This window comes from Falco biarmicus, chromosome 4 (genome assembly GCF_023638135.1).
Source record: "Falco biarmicus isolate bFalBia1 chromosome 4, bFalBia1.pri, whole genome shotgun sequence".
NCBI classification, from domain to species: domain Eukaryota; kingdom Metazoa; phylum Chordata; class Aves; order Falconiformes; family Falconidae; genus Falco; species Falco biarmicus.
The window spans coordinates 51543304-51563489 of NC_079291.1; the positions used below are offsets into that span (position 1 = coordinate 51543304).

General features: G+C 36.7%; 1 protein-coding gene across 2 annotated transcripts in view; it reads left to right on the forward strand.

Annotated features, from left to right (window-relative positions):
- ESYT2 (extended synaptotagmin 2) overlaps positions 1 to 20186 on the forward strand; it is an 84403-nt gene that overhangs the window by 11590 nt on the left and 52627 nt on the right. For both annotated transcript variants that reach the window (XM_056335283.1, XM_056335284.1), the window contains exons 2-3: positions 17678 to 17719; positions 18667 to 18801. In XM_056335283.1, coding sequence (XP_056191258.1) covers positions 17678 to 17719; positions 18667 to 18801 — 177 coding nt within the window. The remainder of the gene's footprint in view (positions 1 to 17677; positions 17720 to 18666; positions 18802 to 20186) is intronic.

Below are 20186 nucleotides of genomic sequence, written 5' to 3' on the forward strand. Positions count from 1 at the left end.
GTGAGTATCAAAAGCATTACCAATCCATTCACTTTGTTACTTTGATTTACCAAAAAAAAATCCGATGAAGTTTGGGTCGTTTTTTTCCATTTTAGTTCATTAGAGTTATCAATTACACATAGAGCCATAGTAACAACCTGAAAATAGATTTGATTTGGAAATCGCTTTTTTTACAAATCAATTTCTCAAGAGAATAAAAGCTTTAATTCTACTATATGAGAGATGAAGAACTACAAAAGTGTTCTTTTAAAACAGTAATTCAAGGTTAAGTGGTTTTCTTCCAGCACGCACATGGTGTTACTGGTGTACCTGGTCCTTTATGCTGAATTTTTTGGTTTTTCTGGCACAGCTAGGAAGGAAGTCCGTTGTACTGGTACGGCCATAACAATGCCTCTGACAAAGCTGTCAATGGAAGTACAAGTGTGTATATGTGAAATCAGGTATTTTTCCTCTTGTGTTAAAATTTGTTGGTTGGGTTTTTTGTTTTTGTTTTGGTTTTTTTAATTTGTTTTTTGTTTTTGCTAGTGTTTGAAACTGTTGGGTTTGGGGAGAGGGTCTACATAGTGTTGTTCTGGATATTATGCAGAGGAGTGGTAGGCAATTGTAGTTGGCAGTTCCTGTCTCAGAGTGCAGACAGGACCATTAAGGCTTGATGAACAATTTTTGCAGTTGTTCAAACATTTACTTGAGAAATGGGTAATAGAAGAACTCTATGAGATACCAAGAGACAAGGAGTATTGGTTCTGGCTGAAGGCATCTGAACTTTCATCTTCACTTCAAGTGTGTTTGGTATTTGGGGTGTGGAGTATTTGGTAGATATTTTGTAAAACTTCTTTTGGGTAAGAAGTTGAGGTGTTTGTGCTTGATGTGCAACTCTGCTAAAGGGGTAAAAGTGATTGTAGCTTTGATTCCAGTTGTTTCAAAGCATTTATGCTTGGCTGTAATAATGTTGATTCACATCTGTGTCCTTGGGGCGCAAGCTGAAATACTGTAGAGTATCATTTAAGTTTCATTCTATTGAAAAGTAATAGAAATGTATCCGCTTGCCAGAGAGAGCAGACAAGTTCATCAGGGTTCCTAGAATTAATGGGTTTTAAGCTCTGACAAATCACTTTGGAATTTCTTCTACTGTAAAGTTCTGATTCTTAATTCCCATGAAACACATAAGCTTCTAGTTTAGATGTAACCTGTAAGAACTTACAAGGTCATTTACTTTCTTGCTTGAGACTTGCAGTGCTTGGGGAAATGGTTTTTCTTTTTATCAACCCCAGTTGTTCTGTGGGTTTTCATTTGTTCTAGTTTTTTCTTTCAACCATCAGAGTGATGAACTCCAGCTCTGCTTTCTGCTGCTGTGATTGTTTGCATTGCCAGGCACATGGAAATAACATTCTGTCTGTCATACTGTAGTGCAGAACACAATGTATAAGTAAAGCTGTTACATTGCGAACTCCCACTAAGTGGAAGAAAGCCTCTGATTTGGAGCAGGTCAGATTAGGCAATGACGTGGGATTTGAGATGTCACTATTTTAACAGAAAGTAACTATATGATCTCCTGAGGAGAAAAGAGAACATTGAGAATAAGCCATTGAAATTCATATCTCAAAGAATGTTCTAATTTTTTCCAACATAGTTTACAAGTTACTTTTTGATTGCAGACATCTCCATAGGCAAACAGATCTTCAACTGTTTAGTTAAAACAAAAGTGTTCAGTTTATTTGATTAAAAAAGTGTTGTAGATGAATGTTAAACCTGCTGAATATTTGATGTCTTAAAAATTTTTCAAATACATGGAGCAGTCAGGACTGTATCAGATGCAGCAAATCATAGATGGCAACAAGAGTGGTGGATTTGATTTTAACATCCCTTTGATGTTGGAAAGAAATAAGTCTTCTGTGGTTTTTTTTTTTCTTTAGAGGCTAGTTGTACGTGGAAAAGCCTTTATCAAATTCTTGAAAGTACTTCAGCTGGAATGATGCAGTTGCAGATTAACTGCTATTTATGCAGATCTCTGAAAATAACTGTGGCATTTTACTCAAGGGGTTTGATTTTGCTTTAACTGTCATCACTGCATTCTTCTAAACTCAAGTGACATTTTTTGCAAGAAAGCTGTTACATGTGATTAAAAGCTGTGTACAGATCTTAGACTGCTGAAAATATCTGGTAGTTGTACTGGGCTGGGATTCAGGCCTAAAACAACACAACAGTAAAAGCCATAAAAAAATCTATTGCCAATTAGCGCACACAATGAAGTTTGCTGTAGCAAACTGAAATGTAGATACATCCTACTCAGCTTGGGCACCTCATTTCAGAGATGTCTCTGCCATCTGTCTTTAGTCAGTGGGAAGGAATGAGCCGAATTTTTTGCAGGAGATCCCTTTTCTCTGTATTATAGGAACATAGAGTAATGAGTTCATAACTTCATTGCTACTTTTTACATGCTAAATTTAGCAAGGAATAAGGGGGCCATAGCTGTTAGATTTTAATTAATACATGTAGTAAATATTCTATTGTAGAACTTGTAAAACAATTATTAGCACCGTGCAGCAGCATTTGCTGTAATATCTGCTGAGAGTTTAGGGGCTAACAGTGACTTGGCTGCATATGGTACTCCCTGCATGTGCACAGACATTAACCTTTCCTTCAGGAGAAGTGAAAGCCAAGGAAGGTTCTGCTTAGGAGCAATCAAAAAAAGTGGCATAGTTATTCTGGCATGGCCTTGGGCAAAATTTATTGAAGCTGGATTTTAGGGAACTGAGCAATGAGGTGATTGACTATTCACAGTTCAGGCAGTAGTCTTATAATTGACAGAAATTTCTTCTCACTCATAGCAGATTGGTTTCAGGCACAAGATGTTTGTTTTCCATTCAGAGCTAGAATTTGCTGAACTAAATAGAGACATAGAAGTCCAAATTCATTGGAGATTTTCTTTATGATCAAATATGGGCATCTCCAGAGGACTGTATCTGGCCATAGAAGAAATATTTCAAGATGTCAGATGTATCTCTCCAGAGGCCCTTATTTCTCTCTACTAACAATAAAGCAGGTGTAGAGTGACTACATTATTCTTGGACATGTAAAAGATAGAAGTTTAAAAATTAAAGAAGAATAATTCAGCAATTGCAATTGCCTACTGATCATCAATATTTGAATCTTTAAAATTGGAAACTTTTGAAATTGCTGTGAAGCCATATGTAGGTAAAAACCATTGCTGACATGCAAAAAGAGTTGTCTTGTTGTTATTAACTGCAACCAGGATCTAGTGGGTATGATCTGATTGTCTCTGTTCCAGCTATACACTGTGCAAATATCCAGAGTGGGACAGTAGGTGTGGATTAAAATGCAGAAATGGTGGGCTTACATGTCAGTTACAAGCAACTTCGTCTTTTAAGACTCTATTGTGTGCCTTATGTTAGGATTCAATTGTAGGCAGTATGTTTATAAAGTGACTTACTACTTGTCATTAATTAAAGTAGCATTGATTTATGATGGCTGTTTTTACTGCTATGTTGGGAAGTGGAAAAACATAACTTGTTTGTAATGGTTGAGTTTGGTGTAAAGAATATTCAAGACATCCCTGAATGCTACTTGGGTTATCTTCAACATTGATGGTAATCAGTAATAAGAGAGGAGAGGTGACAATTCTTGCTACATTTATAGAAGCAAAAGTGTTATCCAACTTTTCTTTCTTCACTCTTGCTGCCTCTCCATCCTGTCTATCAAACACTCAACAATTCCAGCAGTCTAATGCTGGAGGAGGAGGAACTGGAGGAACATGCCCCCTCTGTGTCCAAGAAAATACTGAATCTTGATCACTCAGCTACTTGCTATCCATCATTTGTTTGAAGGGCAGTAACTGCCTTTATACAAGGGCTAGTTTCAATTGGGGGTAAATATCTTCGTGCAGGCACTTGTTGAGCGTAAGTAATGGCTGTGTAAATAGAAATAAATTGTTGTCCTTCCATCAGCAACTATGTACACTTGGGCATGCTACTAGAAGTAAATTGACGGTATTACTGAAAATCTTTAGATATACTTGATAGCAGTTTTCCCTACAGTTTATAGTTCCACTGAAGAGCTGGTTTTCTAGCTGTTTGTGTAAAACCTGGTGTATATTCTTTTGAAAAAATACAGGAACTCCTCTCTGAAGATATGCAAATAAGTGAATTTACATTAAAGGCAGAGAAATTAATTTAAGATGCATATGGCCATCACCAAACATTAAACTTCCCAAAAAAGAGGAACGCAGATGCTTTAGTTTCCAGTATTGCTTTAAAACATAGTTTAGCTTAGAAAGTGATCAATGGAATCAGTGATGGTTTGCGGTCATAACATGAGAGAAAGTGTCTCTGTCTGCATGAAGCTGGAATCTCAGGGGATGTTTCCTGGAACCAGGACCTGCAGGAATTTTGGTAGGGTGAAGGGGAGCATTGCAAGCTGATAACTGGGCTTTTTATTTCCATTTAGTCATTTGTATTTTTGTATTTACTACTGGTATCTTAAAAGACATCATCTTCTTGAAACCTGGTCGCCAATTTAAAGCAAACAACTCTAAATGTTGGTTTTAAATTCCAGATTTCCTACTTCCTCTTTGCTTTGCTGATTTGTAGATACTTGCATGGAAGGACAAGTGTCTGAACAAATGTTGTTGTGTACACGAGTGAGAGGATCAGCAGGACTGTCAAATATCCAGGTGTTTTTTAACTAAAATGTACAGAACGTAGTAGTAAGTTAGAGAAAAGGTACTGCAGGCCCATTGGTAGTAATTTACTCATTTGCTTCAGTTGCACTTGAGGGGCTTCATCTTACTTTGTGCTAAGTGTGGACTTAATGTTGCAAACTTGGAGGTGCCTGCCAGGCAGTATTCATGTGTTTGTGGATGATTGTGAATCTTGTAGTTCTGTAGATGGTGTATTTTGGTATAGATTCACTTTCTGATGAAGATTATTGTGCAGTTCAAGAGAGATGCTGCAAGCACAGTGTGTCCTCCTACTTGTTCTGTGTGTAGTTTAGAACAGCAGATTCTGTAAGGGTGAAATTCTGTTTACTTCAAATTTTAATATTTTTAATAAAAATTGAGTTCATCAGTGTCAATGTTAAGTCTCAGTGCTGGGATGTCAATTGGTTTTTAATGTTGTATTTGTATTAGGCACTGTATCCATGTTCCAGAGCAAAATTGTGTATGTTGTACCCACTTGCTTAAGGATTATTCCTCTGAGCCTACTGAAGTCATAGGAGTTTGGGAGCTGACTTTACTTGGACCAGGATTTTACCCACTTTTCGAATTCCAGAATGAAAAATTATAACTCTGCATTTGTATGTGAAAAGCTACTGCTTCTGACTGTCACAGAAGATTTTTCTGTTGGTGACTGGCTGGCTGACAGAAAGTATTGGGCTTATAGAAGATCAGTGCCTTGCTGGATGTTACACTGTACAAATGTGTCAATCCAGTAGCATAAGCATGCATGGTTTCCTCAGAGGATACAGTTACAGTAGTATCTGTTCCTTCTGTAGGTTTGATATAAGTACGCTTCCTCTGCTTTTTCTAAAATAGCTTCTTGGATAAGAGGTCCTAAGCTCAGTCATTGGACAGATGTTCCAGCTGAAATGACAATTTGTATGAATACAGGAATTACAAGCTCTGGGCGCAGGTTGAAAACATGCTTGTAAAACCTTTTCGATATATAATGAAAATACCTTTTCTACTTCAAAACCAAGTGATACTACTGGTTGGGGATTTGGTGTTTTTTTTTTATTTATGTTGAACATTATGTTCTGTCATTTGGTGAAGACTTTTTCCGTTAAAGTATCCTTTGTTGATGACATGTAGAGTCAAAATAGTAAGACTGGTATTTAAGGATGAGTATAATAGTTAATTTAGTTGGGAGTCTGTCTGGGTTTTGGTTCCACCTTATAACTCAAACATATGATGTAGCATACCCAAGTTTAGAAATGTGGTTTAGCAGGGAGTGCTTCAGTGTCTTTCCTTAGCAACCCAGCCTACCAAAAACACACTAGAGCTGCCCTTCCTGGGCTGCACTGAGGAATGGTAGGAAACTGCATGGTTTTAAGGTCGAGTTTATAAACAGAAATAGGATAACGATGCCTGCAGTCACAGGGATTGGAGTTCAGTGGTCAGAGTGTTTTCCAGTTATGTATTTCATTTGTCTTGCATTTTCAGGATAGTCGTGCATGAGGATAAGGGCTGCCCTAAAAATCTAGAGCATCAACTTTGCCTTAAGTAAACTTATCTGATACAAGGGAATTTGTAAAATGGAACTGGGTTTTTTGTTTGTTTTGGTTTGATTTTGGTTTGTTTGTTTTTTTGCAAGGGGCTGAGCATTTTTGAGTTAGAAAGAGTGATGGAGGATAACAACAGCTGCTAAGGGGTTAGAGCCAGCCTTTGCAGAAGCTGAGAGGATATTCAGGGAAGGATAACTCCATAGTACTACTTTGTTTTTTCTTTTTCCTTAGACATCGCTTCTGGTTGCTGTGTTAGTTGGACCTTTGATCTTGCCTAGTGCAGAAGTTCCTATATTATGTGTTGCTGATGAAATATGTGATATATTTTGCATATCATTTTCTAATAACACCATACTGTATTCTGTGCTGAAGTACAGTCCGTCCGGGGGGATGACGGAGACGTTTTAGAGAAAATAGAGAAAAAATGTTATAAATACTAGAAATTTTAGTGTGCACATGATTATTAGAAATACTGAGCTTTGTATAAGAACCTGGTGTAGGAATCTGGTTAAATGCTTGAATGGAAGAACCAGGAAGGGTTACACATATACGCTGTTTGTCATCAGATATCTGATGCTATCAGGTGAACTAGGGCTTTCCTCCCCACCGTTCCTTGTCACTATGTTAACTGAGACCCAAATTAAACATTACCACTCTTTTTGGTTTCACATCATTAGGATGTTCTGCATTCTGTTACTTTCTTAGCAGAGTTTTATAGTTTCAGAGAGAGTATATCGCTGAATATTTACAGGTTCACCAAAACTGCCAGTCTGTCTATACCCTTTATAGTCTCTGGATTTTATATAATAAATTTCCAGTGTTTCAGCTAGAAATGATACAGGGGGATTTTAAAATTTTAAACTCAATGATTTCTGATTGAGTTTAAAAAATGTTTTAATATTAAGAATAAACTCTGGCTGGATGGTACTGGATGCAGTGCAGTTTGTAGAAGTTACACACTTTTGCTGTTGTTGGGAGTCAGATTCAGTTGAAACATCAATGTGCATATATTTTCTTTTTGTGCAGAACTAAATAATAAGCATATAAGAGCTAACTAATGAGCATATTCTACAGACTTGTTTGACGACTTAGGATGCAGATTAACCCAGCTTGAGTTTGCATGCTCTGATACTGTATTTTAGCTTGAATACCAGCTTGGATTGGAGAATAAAAGGGTAAAGTTGATAACATGTCAAAAAGTAGTACTGTATGGGATTTTTTTCAAGTGTTAAAATTCAGTGAGTCCATGCAGCTGTGGTTCATGCTATGTCTTTCAGCAGTTTAAACATTTACAATCTGGTTCTCTGATTTCAGTAATGATTACAATGCTTGTGGGAATTTGGAGATGTGCTAATATGGGCAGTCATTTAAACTTTGGTTACACCATGTCTAAAACCTGGTGTGACAGCAAGACTGTAATCAGTATAAATCCAGATCTTGATATTTTGCTTGTGTAGAGTGTTACACTGTTCAGTTTTTGATTATTTTTTTTTAACTCTACTTGTCCTTGCCTTTCATTGGACATCAGCATTTAAAATGTAATTGTTATTGATGTGAATACCCACTGAAGGTGAGATTGGAAAAGGGCATCCTGCTGTCATAACAGTTGATAATGAATTCTGGCCTTCTGAATAAGGATGTTGTGTAGATGAAATCACCATGTAAACGTGGGTAGTTACCTATCCAAATGTTAAGCCTAAGTTCTTATGTTGCCTCGCTTTAAGAAGCTCTCAATATCACTTCTGTTCCAGTTCCAGCTGACAATTGAGGAGAATGGGAAACCATTAGATGAAGAATGCCTTGAAGTATTTTTGTTAGGAGTCTTCCACTCCCTGTAAACTTGAAGATTGCTGTCTTTCAGTGAGTGTTTATTTTTGATGGGTTCTGAATGATGGATATGAACTTCAGTGGTGTAGTTGAAGGACTGGCTTTTGCCAAGTCTGCCAGGCAGCAGACACTAGTCAGATGTTGGGAACATGTTCATATAGGTGACTTGTTAGGTCTTGGTGGACCTGCATGCTGAACATAATCGTGGTTTTAGTCCTTGCATTGCTAGTATATCAGTGATTTCATGAGTGCTTTTAAATTTAAATCCCTTTATAGGAAATATATAGGTTATTTTATTATTAAAGAGGTTGTCAAAATTAAAATGAAAAGCCTAGCTATCAAATTGTGAGAAACATAACTTCATTTCCTCAGCCTATGCATCTATCATGATTTTTTTTTTCTTGTAGAGAAAGATTAAGGCAAGATTAATCCTTTTATCTAACTAAATTAGGTTCTAAAGTCTCTGTTGGTTGTTTGCAATAACTTGTTTTGAGTCTTGGGAACACTTCCTGCCAAAATTGACATGCTGTGCCACATTGCTCAAGTTACTTGTTGGAAGTCTCCCACCCTGGGAAGCAAAGGTATTCTTTTAGACATGATCCAGAGACCTTCATTATATTCTAGAGGAAAAATACTGGCTAGGTGTGAAAAAGATGTCTCTTTATGTGTCAGGATATCAAACTTATGTCAGAGGTTCTTCATGTGGATCCTTCAGAAAGTGGAAACCATTAAAAGGTTCCTGCAACTTAAGGCCCTGTATACCTTCTATATTTTTCTTTTTTTTTTTTTACAGTCCTGTCCCAGTCCAAAATGATCACTGAAAATTTACAATACTTTTCCAGCAGGAAAGTGGAAGTGTGAACAGAGTGATTCAGGAAAAATTACAAGATCTTCTTACACTGCAGTGAAAATGAAGCTGTTTGGTTAGAGTTGACTTTATCTCTAGATAGAAGCCTGAATTACGGTATTTAGTACTAGTATACTAGTACTTGAAGATAATTTTAGGCTGCACTAGAAGATGAAGCTGTGGTAGGGGACTGAAGGCTAAAAGTTTTGTGTTTAGAAAGAAGCAACAGATGAGCAAAGGAAAGCTATGTGGTTCCCTCCAGCAGACACAGTGGGGCTAAATTAGGGTGGATTCTGCATCCAGATATGACAGAAATCCATGCCAGTGTATTTGCAGATGTTTGGAAGGAAATTGTGTAATCCCTAGTGTTAAAGCAAGGAATTTTCGTTTTATGTGGTGCCTCAGATGATTAAGCCAGGATGCTTCTGGAAGTTAATGATGCTCAGTGTTTAATTTCTAGGCTGAACAGCTTTCCTCGACTTGGGGTTGCAAAGGCTGAATGTCAAGCTAGAAGCAGGATTTCCCCATTCCTTTACTAGCAGACTACTGTTCTGTCATTCTTCCAGAGCAGCTGCTTATAATGTGTATCCCGGAGGATTTTATTACAGCAAGCTGCAGCTAAGTAGGAGGTTTCTGGGTAACTTCGTATTGCAGCATGCTTGCTCTATCTCTGCAAAAATAGCAGCACTTAGGCAAATTTTTATTTAGTTTTTGTACTGGTGAGTCAAATTGCTGAAAAGGAATGTAGTCTTGACAAGCCTCGCTGCCATTATGAGTGAAGCCTATTTAATAGATGTTGAAGTGAAAGGCATGCATGGAGAAAATGAAAGTGTTGTGCTTTGTAAGGTCTCGGGATCCTTCAGTTCTGAATTGCATGACTCGCTTCTGGGCTGCCCTTTCAGTCGCAGAGCTCTGAAGCCTCTTTAGCCAGGGCTTTTCTGTTGCAAATAAGCGTGTTTTGCATTGCCAAAGACATTGTTTGCCTTTGAAGTTGGGGGTGTGTGTCCAGGTGAGAATGTTCTGGTGGTATTGCAGGGTTGCAGAGGGATGGATTCTGAGCAGACAGCTGTCAAAACTTGAAGCTGATGAGGTTTTTTGCTAGGCTGCTAGCAAAAACTGGAGTATTGTTAATTTTCCAAATGCTGTTACAGTGAATTCTGCAATGAGACGGAAAACAGAGGGACAACTTTTGAAGTCTCTTTTTATAATATATATATCTTTGTATTATTTAAATGAGAAGCATAAAGACAATTATGGTCATTGGTAAAATGAATTATTAAAGAAGTATTAAATATTTTTAATTTAGTTCTATGTTTTAATTCTGGCACAGCAGAAAGGGTGGATGTGAGATCCTTCTTGTGTAGTTTGAGCTTTAGTTGAGTTCAACAGTGTGTCTATGGATAGTTGTGGCTCTTTTTACAGTGCTGCTACCATTTGCAGCATTTTATGAAGACCTAATTTATGCTAGTTTTGCCTGACTTTACAAAAAACGGCCTATGTGCTGCTAGTCATTTTCCTGTCTTCCAGATATATTGTCTGTGGCCTTTAGGGCATACCAGAATGCTGAAGTATCCTGAGTATGTGAGCTACTGTTTATTCGAAGTTTGAACTGGTCAGTATATTAGACCTTTCTTTAGACCTTTAGGAAGAAGAGAGGAACAGAGGTAACAGAAGGCTGCAATGAAATAAAACTTTGTGTCATATAAAGAATCTCAGTTTTATTACTTGAGGTATATTAATTTTATTATAGATGCTTTCCTGTGTTCGTATTGAAACCCAGAGGTGTTGAAAAGCCATTTGTTTCAGACTTGCTACAAGTGCCAACTTGTTTTGTGTTTAATTGCTGTGTTGTTGAAAGAATTATTTTTCACCTTGATGCTCACAGTGACTGAAGCACATAGCTTGTGGGGCAGTAGAAAATACATAGAGATCACATTGGAAAACGTGTGCCGAATAGCTGTCTATAATTTGTTGTGGCAGCTCTTAGGACTTGCTGAACTGATAATGGCGGTTCACGTGGGATGACAGTGTTTGTGCTGGTGGAATGTTTTTAGGAACATTTGGTGGGATACCAAGTATGTGTTTCTAATACCACTCTTGTCTCATAGGTGCAAATCTGACTCAAAGGGCATGTAATTACTTTTTTTTTTAAAAAGGCTTATTTTGTTTTCCAGTGTGTTGTCCAAGTGGCTTATGTTCCAGTTTATAAATACATACAGTCCTTAACCTTGCTTGGCATTACAGCTGCTTCTTCCACTTAGATATATTTCCACTTTTTCCAATATTTCCGTTTTACTTTCGGGTTATATAGTGATGGGAGAGCTATGGCAATAGCTCTAGGGCCCTTCCCCACCTCCTTTCTCTCTGTATCTTACTCTGTGTGTGTGTGTGTGTATGTGTATGGGTTTAGGGTTGTTTGTTTTGTTTTGTTCTTTGCCCTGGCCTTAATTTTCTAATGTTTGATTTATTTATTTATCCATTTTTATGTGTTTATGGGCATTTATTATCAAAGCCTGTATAGCTTATTTTATATAGCTTTTAATTTTAGGTTAATCATACTGATATACGTGGGTCCTTCTAACTGCCATTTTGTGAAGTACTTTGTGGGCTTTCATAGTGTGTTTGACAAAAGTGATTATCTGTATTCAGCCTTGCTTCTGGATCTTCCAGATGTTTCTGTTGAAAGACATTACATACATAACACGCCCCGATGATTCTCAGTGAAACTGTTTCAAGAGTGCTTGCTTAATCCCCATACTGAAAACATACAGCATTTGTAATACTGAATACAAATTTTGCTGTGCAAATCATTTAAATATATTTAAGACTGCAAACACAACATGCATGCCAAAGTGTGCTAAACAGAAACAGATTACCAAAGAATAATGGAAATAGCAGTTGTTTGCTAATTTAGTGGCAAGGGCGTGCGGTTAATTGCAGCATTTTTGAGGAACCCTCATTAACAATGTAATGTTCTCTTTCAGGAATACTGAACCCTGCAGTTCTGCAACGGTAGATATGTACTGTGTTTTCCCTTGTAATCCAGAAGATATGGGAGCTACGGTGTTTCTGGGGTTGGTAGTTGGGAAGATTGCTAGGATAACCCTGGGGGTAGATTATTGGAGTAACAGAAGACAGCCTGGCTGCTTTGCTTTCCCTTCCATCCCCTTTCCTTCCTGTTAGGAACAGTTGTTCCCCCAGTCTGTGTTTGAGGTTAAGGCTCTTCAGGTTGTGTTGAGTAGCAGAAGAGTGCGCCGATTCCTTTGTGGAAAGGAACAAATACTTGACCTACTGCTGCCCCTTGTTTCTCCAGGGAGAAGGCATTGTTGGTTGGAATACATGGGATCAAGCCATGAGCCCTGCTTGCCTCTGTTTTACTTAATATGTTGTTAGGCCAGCCTGCTTTACTGACTGGAAAACACTGAAGTGAATAGCTTGAATATCACTGTACAACACTCTTTAGTCATGCTAGGATTCCTCCTTAATTCTTCTACTAAATTTCTCTGGCCTTTTTGAGTTACAAGTGCAGTGAGTTTAGAGTGGGGTTTTTTTTTGCCACACCACCTAGCTTTAGGTTTAGTAGTTAAATAACTGCTTATGCATTGTGCGAAATCACAGAAGGTGATTTAAAGCACCCAAGTTGGGCTTCTGTTCTGAATTCCTTCTATGGGATGCTGTCACTCTCCACTGATGAGACTATGGAGACTAATTGCACTACCCTTTTATATTTTTACATTTAAGGTAGGCAAATATGCTTTTGGTAGAGAGGAGAATTTTGTATGTAACTAGCTTTCCAAAGTAAGCAGAAGGGATCAATATCCAATACGAGATATTTGGGAAATAATTGGAAAACTGTTCTCCAAGAATGCTTAATTATATTGTAACTACACCAAGAAACTTAGTTATATTGTGTGACCTTATAATTAATCAAGAAGTTACTGATATAGTGTAAGATTTCTATCTAGAGCAACAAGTAAACAGTGCAAATGGAAGGGACTAGACATAAGCTAAGTAATGCTGACTCAAGTATCTGTTAAACATAACTATTGTAACACATTATTTTTAATGTAGTCTGAAATTGTATTCTTACCTTTAATCCTTGGAGGGGGATAGATGGGGAAAAAAAGCCCATACATAGTGGTGGTGGTGGTGAGGGTGGTTGGTTTTTTTAAGCTAACTGCTTTTATTGCTTCCTTTACTGTAATACACAACTAATGAGAAAGTGATTAGTTTGCAGCGAAAAAAGTTTTCACTTCATGGAATACTCTGGTCAATAGCAGTAGTTGTGTACTTTGAATATAGGTGCGATTTTTGATGTTTCAGTTTATGTAAATGATGATTAGGACCTATGTATTAATCATAATCATTAAACAGAAGTTAAATATAACAAGGGCTGACTGATAAATAGCTTTGAGGGTGGAGAAGGCTACAAAGATAAGTGTTTTAAAGTGAGGGGATCAGTGAATAACAACTGCAATTTATATTTTATAGTAGATTATTAACACCTGTAACTTGTGATGAAAGCAATTCACTTATTTCCAGAAGGGTGTTGTAACTTCATTCTTTCTGATTTTCTTGTCAATACTTGCTTTTAGTGACATTTTGTATATATGTAAAACCTCCCTTGTGTGAACAAAAAATTATATTTAAGGCAGCAATTTTATTATTATTACTTACACTTTGAAAATCCTTTGATATCATTTGCTGATTACTGTTTGACTTTTCAAAATTTCCCACCAATCCTTAGTCCCTGGGGTTTGAGTTTGAGGATTATTACATTTTGTCTAGCCTTGTCCTTAGAAAGATGCAGATAATCATCTGGGCAGAGAACTGACTTAATTTAGCCAATATGAAGAGCGTATATAGAGAAGCTGAATAATAAAATCATTCTGGGTAAGAAACATTCTGCTGTTACTACAAAAATAGGAGCTTGTTAGTGGCTTTCTCTTTTTTTCCTTTTTTTTTTTTCTTTTTCTTTTTTTCTGGGTTTTTTTATTGTCTTCCAGGACAGAACAAGGAACTGCATTCCTTGGGCTCTTTTGGGTATCTTATTGATCATTACAAAACATATGTTCTGAATTGAGGTTTTGACAGTGCAGGATATGAGCACACCAGAAATAGAAAGTAAACGTGAGAGCTGTTTAGGGCTGAGCACAAGCAGTTGTGTGAGAAAGCTAAATTATGTATTTTTAATGTGCATAAATGCATCTTTTGAGTACTTCCAAGTATTTTGCAATGTAATGTTTAATACTAGAGTATTCCTGAAACATGTAATATTATAATGTTTTTGGTGTTGAACATGTTTGTTAGGGTATTTCTTGCAGTAGTTCTCTCTAGTTGTACTTTCCTTTGAATAATAAATAACTACACCAAGCAGTCGAAATGAGACAGTACTTGCCAAACCTGCATGAGCAATTTAATAACAGAAGCAAAGTGGAAAATGCTTTAGTCTTTCGCTGTCTTTGCTGAAGTCTTGACTCTTTGTCTTTTTCTGTCATACTTGTCTAATACATTTTGTACAGGAATTAACAGATACTACACATCGGTTGGTCTGATTTCAACTTCTGTTTCTGGCCATAAAATGTTTGTGCAGTTGCCTCAGTGCTCTTATGTCTGTCCTGACTGATTTAGAGTACCAGCTTCCATCCTTCAGGCTTTCCCCAGTTTTTTTTGTGTAAGACTGTGTTTGATATCAAGAATTCTTAAAGCAAAATACGATTTTGCCATTAATATCGCAGTCTCATGCAGCAGGCTAAAAATGTATGGAATTGGTAGATTGATACATGTGTATGTCTTGTTTTCAGCCTGTCTGGTTGTGGAGCATCTGAAGTTTAAATAAAGCTCAACTTTTGATTCAAGATTAACTGGATTAAAAATTTCAGAGTCTTGAAGATGGAAGGTTGTGTTCTGTCTGTTTGAGGTATCAGAATAGATGCTGAATGCAATGGAATTATGTTACAAGTGGACGGGGTGGAAAAGCAAGGATGGAAAAGGGATGAGGAACAGGAATGCAATATGTAATTAATTGTATTATTTTTTTTGCCTATTAATGTGTGCAGCTGTAGAAGTAAACTAGGCTGATATAACTAAGGAGTTGCTCTAGTACTAACTCAGGTAATGGTAGGTGTGGCACACGGAAGGACAAGTAATTATTAAATCTGTGGGAAAATTAAGAACCATGTCCTGTTAGGCAAGGTCTTAATAAAGACTGTATAGTAGATAAAACTAAAAATCAATAAATTAGTGTATATGAGTAGATATTAGTGTATGGTAACCTCTTGCAAATTGCCCAGCCTATCTCAAGTGATTCTGCATAATTTGGGACGAATGGGTACATAATTTGGGTGCTAAATGGGTACAAGAGACATGCTACCTGTTTTATTTGGGAAACGTATTGAATGTCAGGCATGTGCATAGTGTAGGGAATGTGGCCTGTGCCTTGGGGAGTTTATACCCTGGGTCTGGGAAGTCCGATCATGCAGTGGAGGAAGATGAATTTCATCTCGACTGAGGCTGTATTTAGAATGGGAAGTCTTTCTCAGTCTAGTGTGGCTCTTCAGTTGATGTCAACTGCATACTTATACAAAAGACTAAAAATCAATTGTGAACATAACTGCTACATCTTGCATGACTTGCAGCAGACAGGTTTGCTTTTGGTATTTCCGTGAATTTTCTTTTCCTTTCCTCATCTATGTATTTAATTTGTTGTTTCTTTTCAATGTATTTTGTTGCCATTCATTACAATAGCTGTAGTTCGTATTCTTCCTTGTGTGGAACAGCTCTTGAGTTCCCACCCTGTGAACATCACTGACCACTCTCCTAAGCAAATGACAATATTCATGTTGATCCATCATCATGCTTAAGAGATAATTAATTATTGAAAATTGGCACATGGTCCGCCTGCAGATTCAGAAGTCAAGTATTTTATGAGAAAGATTAAAATATTCCTTATTATAATTAGGGTTAACATAGTGTTCATTCTTTTTGTTTCTTTAACTTTTTACCAGTGGAAGCAACTTGAGAACCCTGCAAGGCAAAAATTGAGTGTAAGCTCTGTTCAGCTATGTAAATTCATAGCATACAGTAATTGCCTGTATTGCAAATGCAAAAAAAAAAAAAAAAAAAAAGTATTTTTGTTTCTAAGAAAGAAAAAAACCACTCACCCAACCCTCTAAATACAGACCTCAGACATTCTACCCACCATAATTTTCTAGGAAATTAGTTATAAATAAATGTAATATGGTTCAAAAACTGCTCCATCTATTATTAATAATTCTATTGTTTGAACTCACAAAGTAAAATAAATGCCATTGAATGTTTTTGTTACAGTCAAGCAGATCACTGGTCATTTTTGTGCCACTTGTAATGGGTTTGATAGATGTGTGATATATATTTAAAAAGTATTTTAAAAAGGCTTCTAAAAGCCTCTCTTGACAGTGGAAGATGGCAGTGTTTTTAATTCTTTAAGAATCTGTAAAAATGTATAGTTTACTTTAGTTTTGAACCCTGGAATATTGAGGAAGAAATAGACCAGAGAAATAACTAACAATACAGATTTTGCTGTAGGGGCCAATCCTCCAGCATAGCTAAAACATGGATGCTTAAATGAAATTATTAAGGACTTCTCTGAATCTAACTTGAGCATATTCAAGGATATATTAGTGCTGATTGTTAATGCATAACTTTAATAAAAAATAAATAAAGAAATCATTAGTGGAGTTTGCTTTCAAATCCAACCTGTTGAAAGTAAAGTTTTAAAGTACATATTTAACTGACTTTTCACATTTAGGATATGTGTAGAATAAAAATAACCAGTGGGCACTGTTGTTAAAACCAGTGGTACAATCTGTTATGCTATGAAGAGATTAAGACTTCGCAATTCAGTTGAGACGTTGCTTCATGAAAGTCAGTATATGTAGGTCACAGTTTTTTAGTGTGTTCCAAAGCTCTTTGTGTTTCAGAAGTGTGATCTGCATCTTGTTGTAGAAGCTGTTAGTTTCTAAAGAAATGTTTAACTCTGCTTCTGCTGCAGTGCTTCAGGTTTTTATCTTTTTGTGTGTGTAAGATGTAAAGCTACTAACTGTGTTCTCCTTCTGTGTCTGGAAAACTGCATCTGTTCTTCCAGCATTTGATTGGTGTTTTCCTGCTGTGATAGGTACTTCCCATACCATGTATATACCATTAAACTTCTGTCTCATTGATTTCTGCAGTTGCCTGAGAAAAGGAATCGCTAAAAATGTTAAGGACTTTTGTCAGAAGTTAAATCCGTATTCCTGAGTTCAGCTTCACTGATTAAATATTTCTAGCCATGATTTGTTGATATTGCAGAAGTTCTGACGTGAATGAAAGGAAGTAAAAGTACAGTCAGGACTCTGGCAGTCACGTGTATCGTGTTAAAAGCCCCAGAAACACAAGAGTTAAATTCAGTTGACATTAGCTGTGTCAGCTATGCTTTTTTTTTTTTTTTTTTTTTAATGGTGTTAAAGCAATACTTTATTTCAGGTGCCACTATTAAATCTATTAAATGTATGCTTGGATTTACGTATTTATGTAATTTAGAAATGATTTCATATTTTACCTGCTTGAATTCTAATATTCTTGTCAAGAATGTTAACTGCTTAGTATGTTGTTCACTGTATGCATTGCTTGTAGGGCAATCCTTAAGCTTTCCTGTTTCAGCAATGACTGGACATGATTAAGTAAAAAGCATTTTGTATTTCTATTAATTTTTTTGTTTGGGTTTTTTGTTTGGTTTTTTTTTAGGTTCACTTTCCAGACACAGAGAGGGCAGAATGGCTGAACAAGGTAAGAGTAGTGATTAACATTGCTCCTAAATGTGAAGGGAGGGGAGGGTGATCTGAGGTGAAAAAAAGAAAAAATGGTGAGGCAGGAATCTGAGATCAGAGGAGTTTCAACTTTCTTTGCACTTTATACACTTGAACTTCTGGTCGTTGATCCATTTAGTCATAAGAAAGATTAAATCTGTTTTCATGGTCTTGAAATTGTGAGTTTTGAAGAATGACTTGAAGTGACATTAAAATAAGGACAGCTGTAATTGTGTGGAAGTCATAGCAGCTCTAAACACAGTCTTTTATGTTCTGCTTGTCTGGGATACTTTCCGGTTACTGTAGGTTCCTGACCTACAATCTAAAAATAAATAAATTTTGCAGTTTTGATTTGTATGTGTGATAATCTAAGGTATAGATCTAAGTAGCCTGGGATTTTTTAAAGTATCTTGTATTCAAAGAGCATAGAAGAACATGAGTTAATTAGAGAATAGTGAGAAAAAAAATAGAATATAGAATTTTCAGATATGACAGTAAAATACTGTATTTTTTACTTTTATAAACTTTATGTATGTATTTAAGAAATGCCTTTGAGCCATTTTTTCTTACCTCTCTTTACATGCAAATAAACTTAACCCTCTTCACCCTTGTCCCCAACATTCAGCATCAGTGCTGAATGCATGGGCATTTGTGGGATAAAAGAAAATTCTTCATACTGTTTTTGTCCTCCTCCAGTGCTTTAAATCTATGCAAATGTGCAAAACACACAAATTGAGAATTCCAGAAAGCTTTCCTGTATGTAAAAAGGGGAGCCGGTCCTTCTTATGTCTGTAATGAAATGTATAGAAAACTTGTATGTTTAAAATTTTGTACAAAAAAATCTTACGTATGCCTTAAAGAATGGGGTTTAGTTGTGTGCAAAGTTGTGTTCCAAGTAGATTGATTATTTATTTATTTTTTCCTTAGACTGTAAAACAGATGTGGCCTTTTATTTGCCAATTTATTGAGAAACTCTTCCGGGAGACCATAGAACCAGCAGTAAGAGGAGCAAACAACCACCTCAGTACCTTCAGTTTTACAAAGATTGATATTGGTCATCAGGTCAGTGTCTGGTGAGGGTTTTCCAAGAGCCTCTGTCTTACTTGCCATTCTCATGTAGCCTGTTTAAATCTACACAAAAACATTTCTCTGCGACACTTGATGGTAAGCCTTATTCTGGTTTCTGTTGTAACATTAAAATAAAAATGTGTGGCTTTTTTAGCAGAGTGTGCATTATTATTTTTTTTTAATGTTTTTCCTGGGGTCTCTGCTTTGGAAATTTGCCTGAGAACTGAGAAGTCTCAAAGTATTGTAACTCTAGTCATGTGGAGAGCTCATAGCAATATGATTTTAATACCGTGTATGTAATGCTGTACATTAAGTGAGCAGGGACCATTATACCTTTCTTGCCAGATGATGCAAGTGCAATTACCTTTCTTGTAACAGATGAACTTTTAATCGCCTTATGTACGGAGTCCAATGACAAAGCTGCTGGCTCAGCTTTCCAAAGGACTGCACATAACACAGTATCAAGGAGCAGATAGGTGTCTATCTTCTATTAGGTCCCCTGAAAGAAGGGGTCATAAAGTATAACTCTTTCATAGCTGCAGAAGAGCCTGTTTGACCAGTCCGAGCTAAGCATGTTACCTCTGCTTGCAATAAGTTTGGCACTGATTACTGTTACCAGTATCAGCCAGAACTTGTCTGTTGAGATACGGCTTAACTGTTTTTTTGTAAAGTTGTCTTTTGTGTTCCTCTTGCTTGTCATAAATGAGATTTAAAGTAAGGATTTAAAAATCAGTGCCCCCCACCCCCTTCCCCATATGTTAGAAAAACTGAAATTAAGTTTCGGGTGAGATGAAGGTGAATGATTTTTCTCTTTGTGACTCTTATTTCATGTATATAAGAGTTCATTACACTTTACAGAACCTTTTGTGTGATTGTTTTTTTGGTTTTGTTTTGTTTTAAAGTTGTAAGTCCTTTTACACAGGGGTCTGCCCTGCCCTAATACACCTAATACACAGGCTGTAGAACTGCATTCCTTTTAAGCCATACTAATTTTAAGTAGGTTTTAAATTAGCTTCCACAGCTCTTTATGCTTCTGCGGGTGAACTGTGTTATCTCAGACATGAGAAATAGCTATTCTTACTTTGTATTGCAGCCTTGATTGAGTTGCATCCTGTGAGGTGCACAGCCACACACACAATGGGAATCTGACAGCAATGAGGTTTCCATTTTACTTAAATTACTACAAGATATAAACAGAAGTATGGCAATTTTTCCAGAAAATAAAACCTCAAAATGTCACAGGAGGTGATGCTAAGTAAGGTCATCCTTCTCCCATCTGGTGTTTGATGAGTGTTTGATTGATATCTGTTGTTTCTGTGTGAGAGGGAGAGGAAAGGAGAGAGAGAGAGGGGGAAAGTACAAGTACAACAGTTTAGATA